Below are 21,073 nucleotides of genomic sequence, written 5' to 3' on the forward strand. Positions count from 1 at the left end.
CTATATAGCTAATAGATAGATATAGATCGCCAGCTAGATAGCAAATATCAAGCTAGTTAGAATATAACCAGCTAGATGTATAGCTGGATAGCTAGATAAATAAGAAGTGAAGAAAGGAAAAAAGAAATGAGGATAAAGTCAAGAGAAAATACAAAAAATAAATAAATGGGAAAGTTGAGCCAGAGGGGGAAAAAAGGAAAAAAAGGTGATAAACATTGCCAGAGGCCAGTAGCTAGATAGCGAGCTTGATAGCGACATAGCTAGCTAGATAGCTAGCTAGATAGATAGATATCATATGTAACTGACAGGAAATAATGATTTACATTGAATTCCATTTCACAGTCTTCTTTTTTTCTTCAAACAAACGATTTTAATCAGTTTTTTTTTTTTTTAATTTTGAGGCTTCTACAGTATTTGTACTTCTACTTCAGTGCAATGTGTGAGTACTTTGGCCGCCGCCATGTCCTGATTTCCCTTCTATTCGCTTTCAGCTGACTCGAGGGAGGAAGACGGTTCGGACGACAACCGCAGCTCAAGTCTGGGCCGCTCTGCGCCATCCGACGCCGCCTCCGTGGCTTCCGACAACCAAGAGGACGGAGCGGCAGAGTGCAAGTACTCTCTGTCTCCACTTTCTAGCCGTGCGTGCGTGTTGATGGAGCGAGGCAATTAAAAGGAAGAGTTATTGTTTGTATCCTCTGAGAAAGCTGCCCGGTTGCACTTTTAACACCCTCTCAGATGGCCTCTTCACTCCACAGGAAGCACACTTTGTTGTCCTAATTTGAGAAAACAGATCATGCCATATCTTGGTGACATCACTGACTCCTCCTTTCAAACGCCCACTCCTCCATCATTAGCTAGTGAGCAGGTGGGCTTTCTCTTGCTTCCTCACAGGGTCTTATTGGTAAGCTAGAGCGCCCCCCGGTGGCGGTTACGAGATGTCGGTAGCCCACACAGGCAGAAGGCCGCGTAGCTGCGGGCTAATGGCGTGATTGATCGACCCACTGCCCCTCTATTCTTTCACAAGCCGGTTTGAAATACAACACTGTACCTGAGGGCCCATGTGTGTCCCGTCCCTCTCTGGATTTATCAATCTTTCCCTCCATCTTACTCGTTCCCTCCTCTTTAGAATTTTTCCCAACTCGCCGCGCCGGCTAATCGCCCTTGACATGCCGCAGGTGGGCATTATTGACTCGCTCGTCTCTAGTGCCCATTTCTTGTTTTATTTATTTTTTATTTTTTTGCGAAGAGCACATGTTCCGTGCGTACGAGGGGGGGAAAAATGTTTCCGGTGGTTTTAGCACGTCGCTCATTAATGCCAGCTGGTTCTCGTCAAATATGGCTACGTCAAGTCGTGCGTCTCGGCAACGCAAAAGGAAAATGGAGGCAGACGATCCCGGCAGATGGCGAGATGATCGGAATTATTATTTTTTCGTCCGCGTTTGCTTTAAAATAAGCAGCTCGGTGGGCGAGCGGTTTGCGCATCTGCCTCGCAAGGTTCATATTCCAGTTACGGCCTCTTTTACATTGTCCAACTCCCTTCTGTCGTTTTATTATTATTATTATTTTTTTAAAGCTCTGCCAATGCACATCACCCATGTCGGTATTAAACGTGAGCGATAGCCAATTAAGCTTTCGATGCGCCATTTGGCCAGAATCAAACAACATCAGATAGCTGGACTTGAAACGTAAACATTTTAGCGAGGCATTAACAAGGGCAACCTTTGCTTCCCGGAGAGGACCCTCTGGCGCTGTTTGCTTCTTTCTCATGATGGTGTTAGCGTAGTGAATGGCTTGCGTCCTCAGCCAAAAGGGCGTGCGGAGTTCAAAGTTCAACCCGGGTGCGCTTTCTGGTGAGGGATGGGAAGGTGCTCAATGAAAATCAGTGACATCGTACGTCAGCCGGTGCTCATTTCAATTCCCTCGGGGTGTTTTTGATTGGACCAGAAGGAGTTGCGATTGAATCTTTGTCTTAATCACTACGTCGAGATTTTTCGATGGACGATGATATCATTCAGTTATCGGTCCAATGAAAAATTATTTTGAAAGGGCCGGTTGATTACGTCATTGCTGTTTTTTTTGCTGTTCAATTACAGCATATCGGATCAATATTTATCTTCTGTATAATTAATAATAATAATATATTACTGAACACTTACATGAATTTCAGCCATTGAGCCAGCTAGCAAATATTCTCCGATTCCTGTATAGTTCATTTTAAAACGAGATGATTACGTTTGTAATGATTCACAACCGCTTTTACTTTGAAAAACAGTAATGATGATTGTCAATTCCTGACAATAGGGACCATAACAGTGATCGAATTAAAAGTTGAACGCGCTATTAATTTGAATCGTGTCTTTTTAAGTAAAGAAATGAAAATGCAAGCTAATTTTTGTATTCAATTCATGACTAAAATATATATTTTAACACTCCTTCAAACTAAACACTTTATTTCCATCCGCTACTTTGGTTGATATTTTCCACTTATCGATATTACCGCTACGTACATCTCGTCGCTAAAAATCAAATAATAGCCAAGAAACGCATTCATCCAAACAGCACGCCAAAATGGCAAACTCCCTCTCCGGTACGCCAAATAGCAGATAGTAAGCGACTCCCAACATGGCCCTTTATGCTTATTTTGTCCATCATTTGACTCTATTTGCGACCCCCCCCCCCCCCCCCCCCCAAGGGCAAAAATACGTCATCCTCAGTAATCGCCGGCGCTCTGGTCGGGGGAACGGGTGCCAAGTGGACGGCTTGCATTTCCCTCCCCGCTTGGGTTTGATGAAATGCGGTGGTCCGTTGTCTTCGACGGAGCGACTGACACCAGATTTGTAATAGCTGACGGGAACAGATGGGGGAGGAGGCTCCATTGTTAGCCCGGCTGTCTGGATGCTAATGTGAACTGCGTTTCACCCGATGACCGCACCGCTGACCCCTTCCTCGCCGCGGCCCTCCGCCTAGCGTTCGGCTATTTGGAGCTCATGCACCGTGTACCATTTTTCACCTACGCATATAAACCCCCCCCCCCCCCTTTTTTTTTCATGCATGCATCACATTCCTGCACATCTAAATACATAAACACAAGGACGCAATGTTTTATCTTGTGACACGTAAACGTAAGCATGACAACAATCTGCTCATTTTTAAAATGGCGGAGGGAGTGGTGGGCGGTCATTCATTCAAATATAAGGTGAAGAAAACGTATAGAGAATACTACTAGTTTTTTATAATCCAATAAATGTCTTCTATGTATTATTTTGAAATTTATATATATATATATATATATATATAGTTAAATAAATGTATTAAATATATTTTAAATAAAGTTAAATATATTAAAAATAAATGTTTTTTTTCTCATCCATAAATGCTAACTGGGCGAGATAAGTGAATAATAATAACTGAATAATAAATGGGCACATTTCAATATTTATTTACCATCTACATTTTTTTATTTGATGAGACAATTACTTAAAATGTTAAATAATAATAATAATAATAATAACAATAATAATAGTAATATTAATATTAATAATAATCAATTTTTCTTAGCGCCTTTTAAAACTCTCAAGGAACGCTTTACAGTCACGGGATAAGAACTTTTTTTTTCCTGTGGGTGAGCAGCGGCAACACAAAGACAAATAATAAACAGAACAGGTGCATAAAAATACATATACGTAAAATTACATTTTTGCGGTCGCCGTTTTCAATCAGGCAAGGTGAAATTGACTAAATATTGACTCTTCAAGATCAATATGGTGATTTGATTGTTGCTTGTCATGTGGTTAACTGTTTTAATTCTTTGTTAATAAATAACTAAATAAATACATAAACAGTGTAAACAAGACGAAATATGTCTAAATAGTTTATTTTATGATTCTATTTCATTTTCTCCCCTCCCAAAAAAATCAGTTATTCCCTACAGGACCATATGAGCATCCCACGAGCCTGTTTAAAAATTAAATAAAATAAAAATTACCGACCTGTGATCGGACATTTTGATGTAGTTTCAATGCTGGAGATGCTATCACTTGAAAATGTAAATGCAATTTTAGCTAGCTGTCTTGTTTTAAAATCAACTTAGAAAGCAATAAAAAGATAAAAAAGACAATGGGGGGTGGTGCCTAAACAATTGAGGAAATAACAATAGTATAAATGACAACTATTTAAACATAGAACATTTAGCACACACACAAAAAATGAGGGAGGGGGGGGTGTATTTACATTGTAACACCTCAAATTGCTAATTTTTTTTGTTTTATTTTTGTAAATATTGTAGCTTTTTTTTTTTGCCCTTTGCGAGCCGAGTCTGTGACGCTCCCGTCAGCAACGAAACCATCCTCGGCTTCTCTTTCTAGCAGCTTTTATATTTAGAAATCGTAATGACATCTCGAGATATGTCCCTAAATTTGCCGTTAGAGTAAAATCGGGTGTTTTGGACCCCGATTTAAGCCACGCCGGGTTTTCCTCCAGCAATTAGAGTATTGGCAGTGGAATTGAGCGCCATTATAACCCACGTGAATCCACCATATCTGGCGACTTGCTCATTTGAATACGAGCAGCCAATCTGCAGGAACAACATTATGACACCGAGCTAGCAAATGGAATATTAAATCTGAAGAGTGTCAGATTGGAACGGCGTGAGGAAAGGGGCCGGTGAGCCCGCAAAAACAAAATGTTCTTCATCAGCGAGCTTCTCCATTTGGCAATTTTTGGCTCCCGGCGGGTGTGAAGTATCGAGTTTTACTCGCGGAGAACTTTGAAAATGGAGTATATGTATGTATTGCATTGTATTTTGGTCAGCCGCCCAAATTTCAATCTCATATAACTCCAGTCCCATATCATTTAGGGATTAACTCTTTTTTTCTGGTGAAAGAAGAGAATCTAAGGTTTCTAACGCTGCGTTGAATGTTTATGTAGTCCTAAAACTCAATATTGTACGGGAATTCGAGTGACAATAAAGCTGGTTGTTAGCTAGCTATTTGAGTCATTCCGGGTTGAGTGAACGCCGTCACGTGTGGCTGCTGCTGCTCACCCACAGAAAAAAACATACCCTGTGACTGTAAAGTGACCATGAGAGTTTTGAAAGGTGCTTAGAAATGAAATCTATTATTATTATAATGACAAATATGATGAAGATGGTTATATTTGACCAGCACCGAAATGCTATGCTAGCCTAGCATTAGGCACAATTTTGAGGACTATTTTCCAGAAAACAACAAATATAAACATAAACAATTCTACTTTCAGTACAGGAACAACATATTTTAATTTTGCCCAAATTGTTTGTCGCAGCGCGCTCGGGGAGGGGGGGTCGGCGTTGCCACGTGATTGTTTCCAACCACCTTTTCAACTTTTGAACTTTAGTCAACCCCTCCCCGAACGCTCCCCGCATCCGGCGTGGCTTTCCGCCGCCAATTTTGCAACTCGATCGCATCGCCGGCGACGTTCGGCGGTGGCTCGTTTACGACGGAGGCGACAAGTATGTTAATGACCTTCCACGTCGGCTCGTTTGCCCCCCTTCCTCCTCCCTCCCTCGCTCGCCCTCGCCGCTTTTCCTCGGCGAGGCGCGGGCGGCCATTACGAGGCAGCGACAAGCGCTTTGCATCACTACGACTGTTCACCATCGGGGTTCAAAAGTTCACCGCCTTCCCCTGAGGGCTACTGTGCCGCTGCAGATGCTGATAGTTTCTCCTCCACTGCCCCCCCACTTACTCTCTCTCTTTCTCTCTCTCTGTTTACACTATTAATCTTGCGCTTTCTCTCTTCCTATCACACACACTCATTCACACTAGATGGCAAGACGATAGTAGCTTGAAGGGGGGGGATTTGGACTTATTGAGCCAAAGGGCATCCATCACCCTCCCCTGAAAGCCCCCCCCCCACACAAATAAAAACCCTGTGCAGTGGTTGCATCCTCTCCCAGTTTGTCTCACGCAGCCTCTGCCCTCGTTTGCTATGTTTTATTGTTGCGCTCCTTCTAATTACAAGCGGCGCTAGCCTCCGGTGCAGCGCTCTCCAAGCGCTTGGTGTATAAGGGGGGGGGGGGTGCGAAAGGCAGAGGGAAATTGTGCTGCAGTCCATCTGTAAGGCGGCGGCGGCGCCGACGCACGGACAGAATGCAAAGTGGGAAGTCCTAATCTCCCCCCCGAGCTGTCAATGTCACAGACAAATAGCAAAACTATCAGATGCGGCGGGTTCAGGCAGAGGTTAGCGTTCCCAGGTACCCTCCCGCTTCTTTTCTCTGCTGCCTTGCTAATGAGAATTTGATTTTGCCCCTCCACTGGAATCCATTTCTGGAGATGAATGAAGTTGCGATGCCAAGCCCAGGTGGCCTCACTGATTTCTTAGGGAAATAAATGGAGATGGGAGATCGGCGGCGGCGCTTGGCGCGCACACTTTACCCACTCCCGCAGCCTCAGGGATCCTTGTGTTTAATTGTTGCTCTAATGAGCACTTTAGGCTCATTAACATGCCCTTGTGGACGAGGATGTTGACGGCATCCCTCTTGACGCCGAGCGTCCGAGCCAAGTGGGCCAGCGAAGCCGTCCGTGACTTTGTTGCCTTGACGCTCGCAATTTTGACATTTTGCCTAAGAGTGGACGGCCATTTTGAAACATTCTTTGGGCGCATGATGATTAATAAGAATGACGTAATTGTATTAATTTATGGAATCAAACATGCCTCAATCAAGCATTTTTTAAAACCTTTTAAACATTTTGAATAGAAACTCTCTCGTGCAAAATTTTCTTTTGCTTCACAAATAACAGATTACAAAGCTCTCATTAAATGAACTTTTTCACCTTTTGAATTGGTGAAAAGTGGTGAAAAGCATGAATGCATGAATGCATCACGACAGTCATTCCTCAATTAATTAGCATATAATTAGCGTATAAACTATTTTTGCAAATCTTTTTTTATAATTATGTAATTTAAAATATTCAGATAGTTTCCCGTGTATGTGTGTGTGTGTGTGTGTATGAATGACTCCATCAAGATATTTTGCACTTCATTCATCATCATGCACATCATTTATTCAATTCAATAAATGTGTTTTTTTTAGACTATTACAAATACAAATCACCTTTTAAGCGCAATCATCGTACATTTGTTGTATTAATCGCAGGCGTGTTTGAATTTGACATCCCAGAAGCAATGTGAGCTCGGTAGAATCGGAAATATTTATGGGTAACATCATGAAAATAATTTGTTCCATAAGTTATGCATAAAAATATATATTTTTAGGTAATTATTACATTTATTTAAGATTGGTAAAATTCAGTGTCGATTCTGTAAAAAAATCTAATTTTGACACATTTATTATTATTATTTTTTATTTGAATAATTTCCATTTATTTTTAGTTCATTTTAATAAAATTTGAATTTTAATAATTATTTTAGTACCTATTAGTGTAAGGAATAATTGGATGTTGTTTAAAATGTGTAGCAGTATTGCTTCAGAAGTACAGAAAGAAAACAGGTACTGAGTTTTAGTGTTTGATGTTTTCGTATAACTGCAAATAAAAGTATAAATTTCAGTCAGCGTCCCTTTTAACCGTGTTGATTTTTCCCCAAAGTGTTTTCACCCGCAGGTTCGTTTTTGACGGCCCCTTGTCCCGTTTTTATCGCCAATCCGCCGCCTCTCCAATGTCCCCCGAATGCCTCCGTTGTTCGTATTTATATTCTTTTTTTCCCCCCCCTCCTTCCCTTTGCCGTCCAAGCGGCTGAAAAGCGTCCCCTGCGATTAGAGGATCATTGTATCTGCACTTAAGCATTTGAATGGTGGTTGTAAATCTACAAAAGGGAAATTCAGGGTCACCGTCGACGCCGCTTATGGCCGCCCAGGGGGGAAGCTCGTGTCATGTAGTAAATTTAGTCCCTTAGTGTGCTTCGCGTGTGCTGTGTGTGTCATCTGAAGTTATTCCATTGCCGAGATCAAGAAGTTTTGCTCTTTCCAACTACCAATAAAATAAAATAATAATAATATACACTCATAATAGTAGGAAATCGGGAAGTATATTCTGTCTAAAATGTAATTTGTGGCCTCAAAATATAAAATGATTTGTGGCCACAAAATTGGTATAACATTTGCATAAAATGTACACATTGAATATCAAGAACAATTTGGACATTCCGGTAAACAAATGAAGCGCACCTTCAATTAAAACTGCAAGATGTTTATAGGAAAGGTGGCACTCCATTTGCTCACCCAGGCGTCCCTTTTCATTTTATGCCGATTAGAATCGAGGTGACAATTCAGTCTTGCCGTCACAAATAGCATCTTTACGTGATCAAATGCTTAGAATGTGTGCATAAAATATTAATGTGTTTACATTTTCATATGTAAATGTTAGTATGATGATAGGGGGGAAAATCTTTGTGTTTAAACTGGCACCGAACAAAATTGCCCAATCAGTTTTGCTTTGTGTCGGGGCCTCCGAAGGCTTTTTACCTGCAGAGTCTTAATGTGATTGACGCGCCTGATCAAAAAAAAAAACCCCAGCATAAATCACCGGTGCCATTAAAGTTGATTAGATGACAACGTAGGCATCTCCCAGGGCCTGTCGTATTTCCCCGCATGTTTTGTGTGCATTAGAAGCTTCTAAACACGCTTTCTGTATCGACGACTTTGGTCCTAATCGCATCAGGCCGAGGGAGGGGAGGGCAAAAAGGGGAGGACGCGGCGCCCTTAACCTCAGTGCCTGTCGGTCTGCGCGCTCGCTGCAGGGACGCGCCGCAAAGGCCTCCCTAGGCTAATGAGGAAAAATGCGTCAATTTGGCCCGGGCCCGTGCGCAGATTGAGAGCCGGGCGGGTGAAGGTGCACCCGGCGAATCCTTTTTCCTAATCAAGGACGCCATCGGAGAGGGTCTGCGGTCGTCGCTCGCTCCCTTGAATCAGCGGCATTCCTCCTCGCAGCCCCCCTCAGGGCCGAGCCGCCTCTCTCTGCCTTCTGTTTCACCTCATCAGCAGAGTTCACCCGGGGGTCACGCCCCTCCCCAAAACGCCGCATTGGATGCATCCAAGGACTTGAGCGCAGCACAGAGGAAAACGGATGACGTTTCGATGCTTACCTGCGCTTTGTCACCTCCCGGGCTCATCCCGCTAAGTGCATAAATGCGCCCGCACGCAAAATACACGTCAAAAAGCTTTCGATTTATTGGGCATTCCGGATCAATAGCCGACTTGTTTTACCGCTGCCCTCCATAGCACCGGTCAAAAGTTGTCACCTTGACAATTGGTTGTCGTTAAAACGACGCAGTTTGACCACATTTTTACAATGCGGGTATTTAAGCGACACGCAGCTTTGCAATATAAATGAATAAAATCAACAAAATAATTAAATACATACATGTATAGACAGATAGAGAATTTGATGGATTCCCAGATCCATGTTTTTTAAAAAATGTGGCTAAATTAAATCAAAACAGATTTTAAAAATCAGTATTTAGTTGTGTCAGGCCTTTTGTCATACTTATCATCTGGTTCAAAAATTGTCCTTCAATGGCCCCTTTGAGTAGTCCTGATGAAAAATTGTGACCCCCTAACTTTAGTAAATAAGGTAATCTCAAAGTCAGTGTGAATAAATTGTCCATTAAAAAAATATGAATTAAAATTATATTGTTCGCGCATAATGAAAAGGGACGCCTGGGTGAGCAAATGGAGTGCCACCTTTCCTGTAAATATGTTGCAGTTTTAAGTGAAGGAGCGCTTCATTTGTTTACCGAGATGTCCAGTCATAACAATTTCATGGGCACACATTATTTTGTATTTTGAGGCCGCAAATTACATTTTAGACAGAATATGCTTCCTCATTTTGTTTTATTATAAGTGTATATTATTAATTTTATTTTATTTTTTGGCACTTGGAATAAGCATAACCTCTTGATTTCGGCAATGGAAAATTAATTAATTAAAATTAACCCTCACCCCTAAAAAAGCAGCTTAACGAAATTAGCATGCTATGACATCCATTAACAACATTTAACTTCCATGTTTGGCTTCCTGCGGCTACCGTCAAACGGCCTTTTCCTCATCCCCACCACCTGCTGTGTGAACCGCTACACCCCCACTGCCTTACCCCCCCTCCCCCATCCTCTTTTGCATCCACCTCATCTGGATCTCCGCTGCTCCGGCGCGTCATAGCGGGCATCAACGCCGCATTATGACCACCGTTAGCTTTAATGCCACGTATTAGCCGTGCCGCCCGAGCATTTCCTTCCATTCCCTGATTGACTTTGGGTTCGACCGGAGTGGATTTTAATGAGGGGGGGTCATTAAGTTCCTTCGCCGACGCCATCCGTCAGCCTTGGTTTTTTTTCCCGAGCTCGTAACGTCACGCTGAGCTGGCGTGAGTAACCCTAACGAGAGATGGGGCAAACAGCTGGTCGCCCCCATGCGTCGCCATGTTGACTCTCGTCAATGTCGATCGTTCTGTTTTTATTTAGTGTTTTGTTTTTTATACCTCCGCATCACAATGGGTCAAAGTTCAAATTGTCCTACTTTGGACATTTTTGACCAATCCAGTTTGTATGTCCTCCATAATAATTGGTGAACTTCCATAAAGGCCAAAATATGTCAGATTGACGGCCATTTTAAATGCCAATTTTTTTCCCCATCTATCTTTATCAATACAAACCTGTCAATATATTATTTTTTTGGAGAGCTTTTGTTGAGACTAACTCCACATCGCCTCCATTTAGCAAACACGCCACATCCGTCCGCTAATTGCGCTCCACTAAATAGTTTATGCGGGAAAGAAAGATCGATACGTTAACATCAAATTAATGCCAATAGCCGAGCTGTGGATGGCGCTAATTAAAACTCAAAAAGGGAGATGAAAATGAAGTCGTGCGATTGGCTTGAATAATTGATCGTGCAATTCATGATTGGTGTGAAAGAGTGCGTCCGTCTGCTTATAGATTTTTCATCAGGCCTTGATAACATGCATTAGAGAGCAGCGGGTTGGTAAAATGTGGCCCGTGGGCCACATTTGGCTCATTGTATTCTCAAATCGGTCCCATTGAGGGCGACGGAAGATTTTTATTTAGTGCATTCCTTTTGTTTTTTTTTCTCTGCCCTTTACAGGTAACATCCGACTTACGACCAGCTCGACTTACGACCACACGTACTTACGACCACAACCTCCAGACCCTATTTAAAAAAAAATATTCTACGCAACGCGCTAGCAGGCCGGCAACGCACATGTCACTCTCGCACAGCAATCGACCGTGTGATAACACCAGAGTTTGCGAGTCATTTAGCCTCCGAGTCTCTATTCAACATTTTGAATGGATTTCGACTTACGACCATTTTGACTTACGACCGTTTGGTCGGGAACGGAACTCGGTCGTAAGTCGCCTGTATTTCGTTAACTAGTTCACTGTCAGTATTTAATCAGCTCTTAACTTACACCTCTTCCAGTGATTTGGTTTAAAATATACAGTTTTTTTACATTGTGTTTTATGCATGCTGCCCAATTGTGGCATCATTTAAAACACTCCTATTTTCTTGAGGTGAAGTCGGGTCAGGTGACTCAGGGGTGCACTCGGAGCCCAAACGTGTGATGTTTATTGACTCAAGCGCGTTGCACCTACTTTGCCGGTCTCGACCTCCCGAGACGAATGAAGAGCGAGCAAACAGACCGATGAGGGGATTAGAAGGAAGGGCTGCCGGCGGATAGATGAGGTGGCGATGGGGAGGAGGGAGGGGGGAGCAGCGTAACGGCCGCCGTTTGTTATGATGAACCGAATCGGGGTTCTTTGAGAAAGTCGCAACTTTGTATTTATCGTGTCTGTTGTCAGTCCATCCACAAAGGCGGGATTGTGATACATAAACGCTCGCGTGACGCGCTCATCTGTCCGAATCGTACACGTTCGGGATAGCGGGAATGATTCCGGCGAGCTTCCGGATTGTTCCATCTGCGCTTGCCGACGTCTCTACGGCACCACGGGGAATATTGCCAACAAAACAATGTTTAAAAAAAAATCTAATCATAATAGAGGGGAAATGCGTTGCAATTCTATTTAAAAACAACCCCACGATTGTCATTGGGCAGCCACCTCCATATTTCTTGTTCTTTGCAAGGACATCAATGTTGGCTTCCCACCGGGCGAACGCCGCTTGACGAATGATCGGCGCGGAAGCTGAACTTTGTTTTTGACACGCGGAAACGACACATCACAACCTGACCCCTGAGGCCTACCTTGGGTCAATTTCACCATTTTTTTTTCTCTCCCCCCCACCCAGCTGAAAAAAGACACCAATGTAAGCCCCTGCCCCTCTTTGGTGCTTTAATGCTAATGTAAACAAGCGCTTATTAGTGTGTTTGTCAAGTTGTCGCAGATATTAAACGCGGCGTTGAAGATGTGACATTGCAAAACCAATCGTCGCGACAAAAGTAGACGGATGTCCGCGGCGCTCGCTAACAGTGTAAATGTATTGATCGCGCTACCGCTAACCCTCGCAGCTATGGATTTAATCCATAGCGTGGAAGGGCTACGCCGCCATGATGACTCGCTTTGGAAATAAAAGGAATCGCTGCTTAAACAATCACCAGATGAATTAAAAAGTGTTTTTTTTTTGTCTTTAAAATACTCATCAAACATTGATACATTTGTTGCCAACATTGGATGTCATATGCAAGAATAAAATAACTAAAAATTGCAATTGAGCGTCCATTTCTTCATGTAGGGGTTCAAAATGGCAGCCGAGTGATTGATTGATTGACTTTTTTAAAGCGGGGTGATTGGATTACAATTTTGCTGCCATGTTCCAACCACATTAGGGCATGTTGGCAAAAAAATAAAAGCATTGCAGATTAGTGTCAGCCATCTGTCCAGTTGGACGAATTCCCTCATGTTCCTTAAAATGGAGTCAAACGAGTCAACAAGAGTACCGCCATCGGTTTCTTGCCATATTACTGAATTCATCTCTTTTATGTTTTCAAGTTTTGAAGGCATCCCCCTCACAGCCGCTCCAGACCTTGGCAACATCCTGAAGCAGGGTTACTTGGAAAAGAAACGGCGAGGTATCCGTCACGGAGGCCATTTTCTTTCGGAGTGCTTGACTTTGCTCCAGAATGGGTGTTTTTTTTTTTTTTTTTTTGGCGTTTACAACAGTCACACTGTCATGTTAACTTCTAATTGCTTTCTAATGCAAAGTAGATGATCCGTTTCATTTTTAAAAAAACATGTTCCATTTTGATATCGTCAATATCAGTCAGGACTGAATTGCCCATTTGTCTGTTTTTTTTTTTTTTTTTTTTTTTTTTTTTTTTTTTGTGTGGTGCTTGTCAGGGTGGCCAAAAAAAAAAAAAGCCTCCACTTGACCGTGACTTGACCTTGACCCCAAACCAAGGTCATGAGCTTATCTCTCTCCGCAGATCACAGCTTCTTTGGCTCCGAGTGGCAAAGGAGATGGTGCGTCCTCAACAATTCCATCTTCTTCTACTTTTGCAGCGACAAAGGTATGCACAAGCGAACGCACAAGCTGATGGGGAGCAGAATTGATTGACGCCTCCCCCCCCCCCCCTACATCCTGTAGATAAGCAACAGAAAGGCTCGTTTTACATCAACGACTACAGCGTTCAGCTCGTCCCCAATTTGAGGAAAGACTCCAAAAAGAACGCCTGCTTTGAGCTGTCCGCCCCGGGACGGAGGACTTTCCAGGTTGGTATGATGATGGTTGGTATGGTGGCGGAGAAAATTCCAGATTCTTTTGCTCACGTTGTTGATGGTTTTCTCACCAGTTTACGGCCAGCAGTGCTCAAGAGGCTCGAGAATGGGTTAACTATATCAGTTTTGTGCTCAGAGGTAAGTGTTTTCAAGTTGGGTGAATTGATCAATGGTTATTGTAGGGAAGAATTCCTGGGAGTATTACGATTTTTTTATGTTATTATTGTATTGTATTTATTTTATTTATTATTGTATTATTTGTAATTATTTTGACTTTTATTTTATGGATTTATTTGTCTTTATTTTATTATTTTTTATTATTTTTTATTTCTTTTTTGTATTTTACTTTGCTTTATTTTATTGTATATAGTAAGTTATTTTTTCATTTGTTACTGTATTATTTGCAATTGTTTTTACTTTTATTTTATTGATTTGTTTATTTTATTTTTTATTTATTTTATTTTACTTTAATTGTATTTTATTGGATGTTATTTTATTTGTTAAATTTGTTTTATTTATTAATTTGTTTTTATTTATTTGTTTAATTTTTTATTTATTTTATTGTACTTTATTTTACTTTTATTGATTTAGTGATTTCTTTAGTTTATTATTTTATTGAATAATTGTATTTTATTGTATTTATTTTTGTATTTATTTTAGTTTATTTTACTTTATTTTATTTTATTTGTTGTTATATTATTTGTAATTATTTTTACTTTTATTGATTTATTTATTTTTGCTCTTCAGAAAAACAAATCAAATCCAAAAATGTGGGGGAGCGCAAATCTTGACCAAAAACTGAATTTAAATGAGAAAACAGATTTTTGTGCGATCCCCCCCCCACCCCGATCGGCCCCTCCTTACTGAATTCCAGTTTACAGGAAATTGATTTGTAGCTGTTCTGGTTCTCCTCCCGTGACATTGATTTCAGGTCGGACCTGATACCGTCGCCTTTCATGAGGCTTCTCGTCCATCTGGAGAGTCTTGTTTGTCCCGCATATTAGAAGCATATTTTCAGTAGCGATACATTTTTTTGTGTCATTGGACCACTTTCATTCCTGAATACGAGTCAAACAATTGTTGCCTATTTCAACTGAAAAGCCTCAATCATTTTGTCAGCCATTGTCATCGCTTGCTAATGTCCGTACAGTCACCATTTAAGACTTTCTGGAAGTGCTTATTCGACCTTTGTGTGCAAAAGATGAACTAATCGGAGCCAGATGCGGCCTTTTTTGGGGGTGGTGGTGGTGGTGGTGGTGGTGGGGGGGGACATACCTCTTTCATCAGATCTCAGCTCCAGCACAATTCCCTTTGATGAGGACGAGGATGACGAAGTGGACGAGGACGACGAGGAAGTGACCTATGATGACATCGGAGCGACCCCGCCTCGGCCTTCCGCCGCCGCCAACCAGTTTCCGATCGGAATTGCGGTAAAGAGGGCGGAGCCTGACGACGACCGCAGTGTCATTTACGAAGTTCTGCCAGGTATGGAGAATATTTTTCATCTTAATTTGGGAATGTTTATCCGTCCGCCGACGAGTCCAAACAAGTGATGGAAAACGAACAGCGAGGTTGATCGATACTTCTTTCCTTTGTGTGTTGCAGCACATCCAATTAGCGGACGTTGCCAGGCAACAAATAGCCTCCCCCGCGCTTCCCACTACCCTCGTTTCAGCTCACAAAATAGAGTTTGGCCTAAAAATTGCCTAGCAACAGCAAATTAGTAGTCACGAAAACCCGACTGGGATTTTCAAATAGTTTTCCAGCACTTCCTGTTATTATGTTTTAGGACTTTTGACCTCTCAATGTCATTTTCAGGGACACAGAAAATTGAATTTAAACAATTTTTTGAACCACACAATACCGAATGATAATGATATTTTCAATTCGGGTATTTTTTTTTTAAAGACACAAATTGTTTAATGACATTTTGGAAGCAAACACAATTCATTGTCAATAGAATAGTTTTTGTCTTCATTTATGATTCATTTGGTTTGTATTTTAGTGTTAGTCTAAAGAAAACAGTCCATTTATTGATACAATTTATTATAATACAGATTAATTGATTGCTTATGTTTGACGACTTAAAAAAATTGAAATGAAATTACAATATTGAGGTTAAATAAAAAAAATGAGCTTAAAATAGTTTGGAGGCTCTTGATGTCAAATCTGGGATAGATTTGAAGATTTGAGTCTTCGTTAAGGACTTTTCGGGGCGTTGGGGGGGGGGGGGCATCGTCCATCACTGCTTCTATTAAATAAGATACATCAAGATTGGGTTTCACTCGGCGAGTACATTACCTTTGCCAAAAATCTGCGCTGAGAGGCTTATCAGTCTTGTGTGTGTGTATGTGTGTGTCACGCCGCCGTTCAAAGCCATCTGGGGGGGGCCGCACGGGGTCCGACCGCAGATGGCGGATCGAATGACGGACCCTTGCGTTTCACATTCTCACCCCGTCACTTATCAATCACTTTGGCCCCCATCCCTCGTTACTTTCTTTTCAATTTGTATTTTTAAGGCCGTTTTCATCATCTTTGTTTACCTTTACAACAATTGGTCACCATTTTTGCCGTCATCGTTTTGAACGTGGGGGATTGCAGTCATCCAACCCACAAAACCACATCAGAGCCATAGTTGCACATTTTTTCTCCTCCCCATGATACCATTTCGAATATGGAATCAATTCCGGAGTTATCGCCCGCCGTCTCCGGTACTAGCAACACGATGATAATAATTGTGACCTTTGACCTTTACTTTTGACGCAGATGATCAGCCACAGCGTAGCGCCGCCTACTCCCGAGGAGATTTGATTTTCGCTGCGTATCGGTACCCAAAGTACCCTGTAAGAACCATACAGACCCTCCCCTTACTTACGAACATTCAAGTTACAAACAATAGTACATACGAACATTTTTGTAGTATTCTCTCCAGTTGTGCATATCTTTATAGAGCATATATTTAATGTAATGTTTATTTTTCAGTACAAACAAATACAGCTTACTTATGTAAGCCTGAAACATACATTCCGTACAAAATATAGCACTTGAAGCAACTTACAAACAAATTCAGCTTATGAACGACCGTTTGGAACGTATCTTGTTCGTAAGTTGGGGTGGGTCTGTATTTTAGTTCCGTTAAACCATAAAGAGCCAATGAAACATATTTTTCCCACTAATAGAACCTGGTTGTCATTTTTTTATCCCCTGTTTATATATTTTTTCACTCAATATCACAATTTTAGTTTTCTATTTAGAGGAAAGCTGCTAACTCGGCACAAAGAGACTGATAACCAACCTACGCCCCAAAAAATCTGCAAAATTGGATTTAGTGTGATGTTGTATGTGTGTGTGTGTGTGTGTGTCCTACTCTTCCTGGAAGCACAGACGCAGCTTGCCGGCAACGGTTTCGTATATCTTAGAGCTGGCGTGGCTGTCATCCGGCGAGCGTTGACGATGGATGTGCGGGAGCAGACGACAGTATCACCGTGTCCTAGCTTAGCTCGCCGGGTGCGACGAACCCCCACCCACACCCTATCCTCCTTTTCGGCCAATGAGGCTTGGCAACATCATATCGATCGTCACGTGGGGAGGGCAGTCTGCGGCGAGAATCACAATCAACCCGCACAGCATTCACATAAACCCCCCCCGGCTTCTGATCCATTTTCCACATTTTTTTTCTCCTTTAATGGCTCTTTTATTGTCTCCTTCAATGGACGCACATCAGCTAACGTTAGCATAGATGCTCATTTTTAATGCTACTGTACAGCGCCGATCTCTAATATAAAGCGTCGATGCGTTCGTTTGTTCCACTCAATCAGATTATGAAGCTATGTAGCTTTAAAAAAAAATACAAATAAAAAGATAGCAGTGCGATTTTGATGGTTTTTATTAGATATATTTATTATATATATATTATAAAATCTGATGCTGTTCAAGCACCCCAAAATATTGGATTGGATGTCCCTTTATTCGTCTCGCGGTGGAGAAATGTACATTTCACAGCAGCAAAGTTATGAAAAGGAAAGAAAGAAGTAGAAAAACAAAATACAGGCACTGCTGTGAAGGCAGACACTCGCGGCGCCATCTTGAAGTCAAAAAAAAACTAAATAAAATGCCAACACAAAGACAAACATTCTTCAGCACTTTCTGTAACATCTTTGTGACATGAAGCAGTTTGAGATGAAAACTCCAAATTACCATCCGATTCATTTAAAACACACCAAATCAAAAAACAAAAGGAAAATTACATGAAGAATGACACCAAAAATGCCCACAAATCGCTCTTATTCATTTTGCTTAGATGACGACTTTCCAGATCCTCCTCCCGAGTGTTTGGAGTCACCCGGCAAAGCAGGTTGGGGAAAAAAAATCTGATGTGGTGAAATAAATCAATTAAATTAATAACACACTTTGGCTTTCCTTTGTCTCATCCATAGTTTTGGATTATGCCGACTACTACCAGGCCGTGTGGGACTGCCAGGCTGATGCGCCAGACGAGCTGTCCTTTCGCAGAGGAGACCTCATCCGTATTCTAAGCAAGGTCTGTCCCCACTCACTGTTTTATTTTATTTTATTTTATTCATTCGAGCCAATGGTATCAAACAACCGGTCGAAAATAGGATTTTTTTTGTCAAATAATTTCATACACGTGCCTTTGGACTTTATTTCAAATATGTTGTAAAGAGTTATTTCCTAAATTATATAGGTCTGGAGTTATATGAGCTTGAAATGAGGGCGTCTGTCCAAAATACAATGCGCTACAATGCATATTGATTTATATAGCGCTTTAACAACAGCTACACTCTAACGATGCTAGCTATATCTAGCATTGTTAGCATGTAACTTTTGTTAAAGCGCTATATAATATAACGATGCTAGGTTTATTTAGCGTTGTTAGCATGTAGCTGTTGTTAAAGCGCTATATAATATAACAATGCTCGATATATTTAGCGTTGTTAGCTTGTAGCTGTTGTTAAAGCGCTATATAATACAATGGTCTATGTATATATATATAGCGTTGTTAGCGTGCAGCTGTTAAAGCGCTATATAATATAACATGCTAGATATATTTAGCGTGTATTTTTACATTAAAAATATAACGATGGGAGATATATTAAGCGTTGTTGCCGTGTAGCTGTTGTTAAAGCGCTATATAATAGTAATAATAATAATATTATATTTATTTATAAGCGCCTTTCAAAGCTCACTTTACAATCACAAAATAGGGACATAAATAAAAACACAGATAAAATTATAAATAAGAACAAGAGATGAAACTTTACACAGAATGCGATTTTAAAATATATCAATAAATATATATAAATCAATCTGTATTGTATTAACGGCCAAACCACCCAAAAAAAAGGATTTAAGGAATAATATGAGCCAAATATTTCAAATTGAGGCTACACGCGGTAAAACTGGTTCCACACCGTGCGCACAATGCGTTTGCCCGCATCGCTCTGTACGCCGCGGCGATTAGCGGTGGCATTTTCACTGTCGGGCGGCGGCGAAATCCCCTCTCGGAGAACAATGACATTCGCCGCCAGACAGCCGTCCAATTTCTCCCTACGGAGCTCGTGAGTGCCAAAGAACTTAACGGGCTCCATGTTGGTCTCGATGGTGAAACCCGGCACGTCGGCGCTGGCTAATGGTGTCGTTGGTCATTACCGCGGCGCCATCTCGGGGGTTAATTGAGACCGCTGGCGGAGGTGGAGGGCGGCTTCCTACCTGCCGTTGGTTCTGTAGCACCCCCTTCTGGAAATCTCCGCCTTTAAATGATTTTTTTTTTTTTTAAAGGCTTCAGGAATGAAACAAAGTCGCTCATGTCCAAACTGCCCGCAAGCGCAATTCGGGTGCGTCTATAACACTTTTAATCAACATTTAAAGACACTTGAGGGCGTTTGCTTTGCGGCGGGTGAAAATAAGTTGGCGGCGAGCTCCTCCAGTCGCCGCCGGGGCCTCGGAATGGATGAAATGTGCTTCGGTTTTGACATTTTCGGCCAATCACCCGCTGCTGATAGGCTGAAAATGTCAAAATGGCGAACGTACGTTTGTCTTTTGGCTAAATAATACTCCATTTTATTTTCCGTCGCTTTTCATTTCACTCGAGCTGTCGTGAATGACGCATAAGACACCATAAAGTCGTAGAAAGCACATTAGCCAATATAACACGTATAAAAATAATTCTGAGTCAGAAAGCCTTTAATAGTCGCACAGTGGGGAAATTTGCCAAATAATTATCATATTTATTATAACCAAAGTCTTTCCGACGACTATTTTTCTGCTTTTAGAACTGACTTAAAGGGCAAGTCAAGTCAAATATTTTCTTGATATGCCATTTGTAAAATAAAATTCACAATTTTTTAAAGCATTTAAGTGGCGGCCATTTTCAGAATCCCCCACTTGTGCCATTTGAAAATATCAAAATGGCCGCACCCCGAGATGAACAAAAGCTAGTGGATTACTTTTTTAAACTCATTCACTGCCACACAATGTGCAAAATTAAAATATGTGGTTAGTGTACTGAAAGTAGAGTTATATATTTTTATGATTATGTTTTTTGTTTTCTGAAAAATTAATAGTTCCCAAAATTGTGTCCAAAGCTAGGCTAGCATTAGCCTTGCTTTTGGCGCTGGTCAAATACAATCATGTTCAACCTATTTGTCATTGTCACTCGAATGCCCACAGAATATTGAGTTTTAGGGCGACATAAACATTGAATGCAGCGTAAAAAAAACCTTAGAGTCTCTTCTTTCATCTGAAAAAAATGGTTTATTCCTAAGTTATATGAGTCTGGAGTTAAATGAGCTTGAAATGAGGGCGGTTGTCTAAAATACAAGGCAATATTGCTTTATATAACGCTTTAACAACAGCTGAAGCTGGAACAAAGCGCTAACATGGATAAAAAAAAACATTGCATATTTCATTTTTTTCCGAATGGAAAAGCCGACGTAAACTCGACCCTCGAGTCAAAGTTCACTTTCATGCGCGTTTGCCACGATGCGCTCGTAAATTGCGTCCAGACAATCTCCTGTCGTCTCTTAAGTGTTTGCTTTGATGACCCTCGTCCGTAGAACGCCCCCGCTGAATAGCACCACGCCGATTATAGCCCGCAATCGCCTATTTACTTTAACGAGCCCTCTGGGAGGACTTGTGCCTGCGTCTCTCGCGAGCTGTCGACTTTTACGGCAGCTTCCTCAAAGAACCTTGACCTCTTGCGCTGAAATACGGGCCTCCGGGCTCGGGACGCTAGTCCGTCGCCTTTAAAAAATGGCAGCCACACACACACACACGTGAACCAACGAGTGTAATAAAAGCTCATAAATTGCAAGCCACACACACGTTGGTCCGCACTGTTATGTCAACACGGAGCATAATTACAAGCTAATGA

The 21,073-nt window shown here is 41.5% G+C and overlaps 1 protein-coding gene across 3 annotated transcripts in view; it reads left to right on the forward strand.

The window, feature by feature from the left end:
• skap1 (src kinase associated phosphoprotein 1) overlaps window positions 1–21,073 on the forward strand; it is a 32,060-nt gene that overhangs the window by 2,367 nt on the left and 8,620 nt on the right. For all 3 annotated transcript variants that reach the window (XR_016117326.1, XM_089015011.1, XM_089015012.1), the window contains 8 exons: window positions 492–612; window positions 12,955–13,034; window positions 13,389–13,472; window positions 13,550–13,674; window positions 13,755–13,818; window positions 14,968–15,165; window positions 17,981–18,034; window positions 18,117–18,220. Coding sequence is in view for 2 of the 3 variants with exons in the window: in XM_089015011.1 (XP_088871137.1) it covers window positions 492–612; window positions 12,955–13,034; window positions 13,389–13,472; window positions 13,550–13,674; window positions 13,755–13,818; window positions 14,968–15,165; window positions 17,981–18,034; window positions 18,117–18,220 (830 nt within the window). In the remaining variant the exon portion in view is untranslated. The remainder of the gene's footprint in view (window positions 1–491; window positions 613–12,954; window positions 13,035–13,388; window positions 13,473–13,549; window positions 13,675–13,754; window positions 13,819–14,967; window positions 15,166–17,980; window positions 18,035–18,116; window positions 18,221–21,073) is intronic.

The sequence above is a fragment of the Hippocampus bargibanti genome, linkage group LG15, assembly GCF_051943395.1.
Source record: "Hippocampus bargibanti isolate YZ-2025 linkage group LG15, ASM5194339v1, whole genome shotgun sequence".
Taxonomy (NCBI): Eukaryota; Metazoa; Chordata; class Actinopteri; order Syngnathiformes; family Syngnathidae; genus Hippocampus; species Hippocampus bargibanti.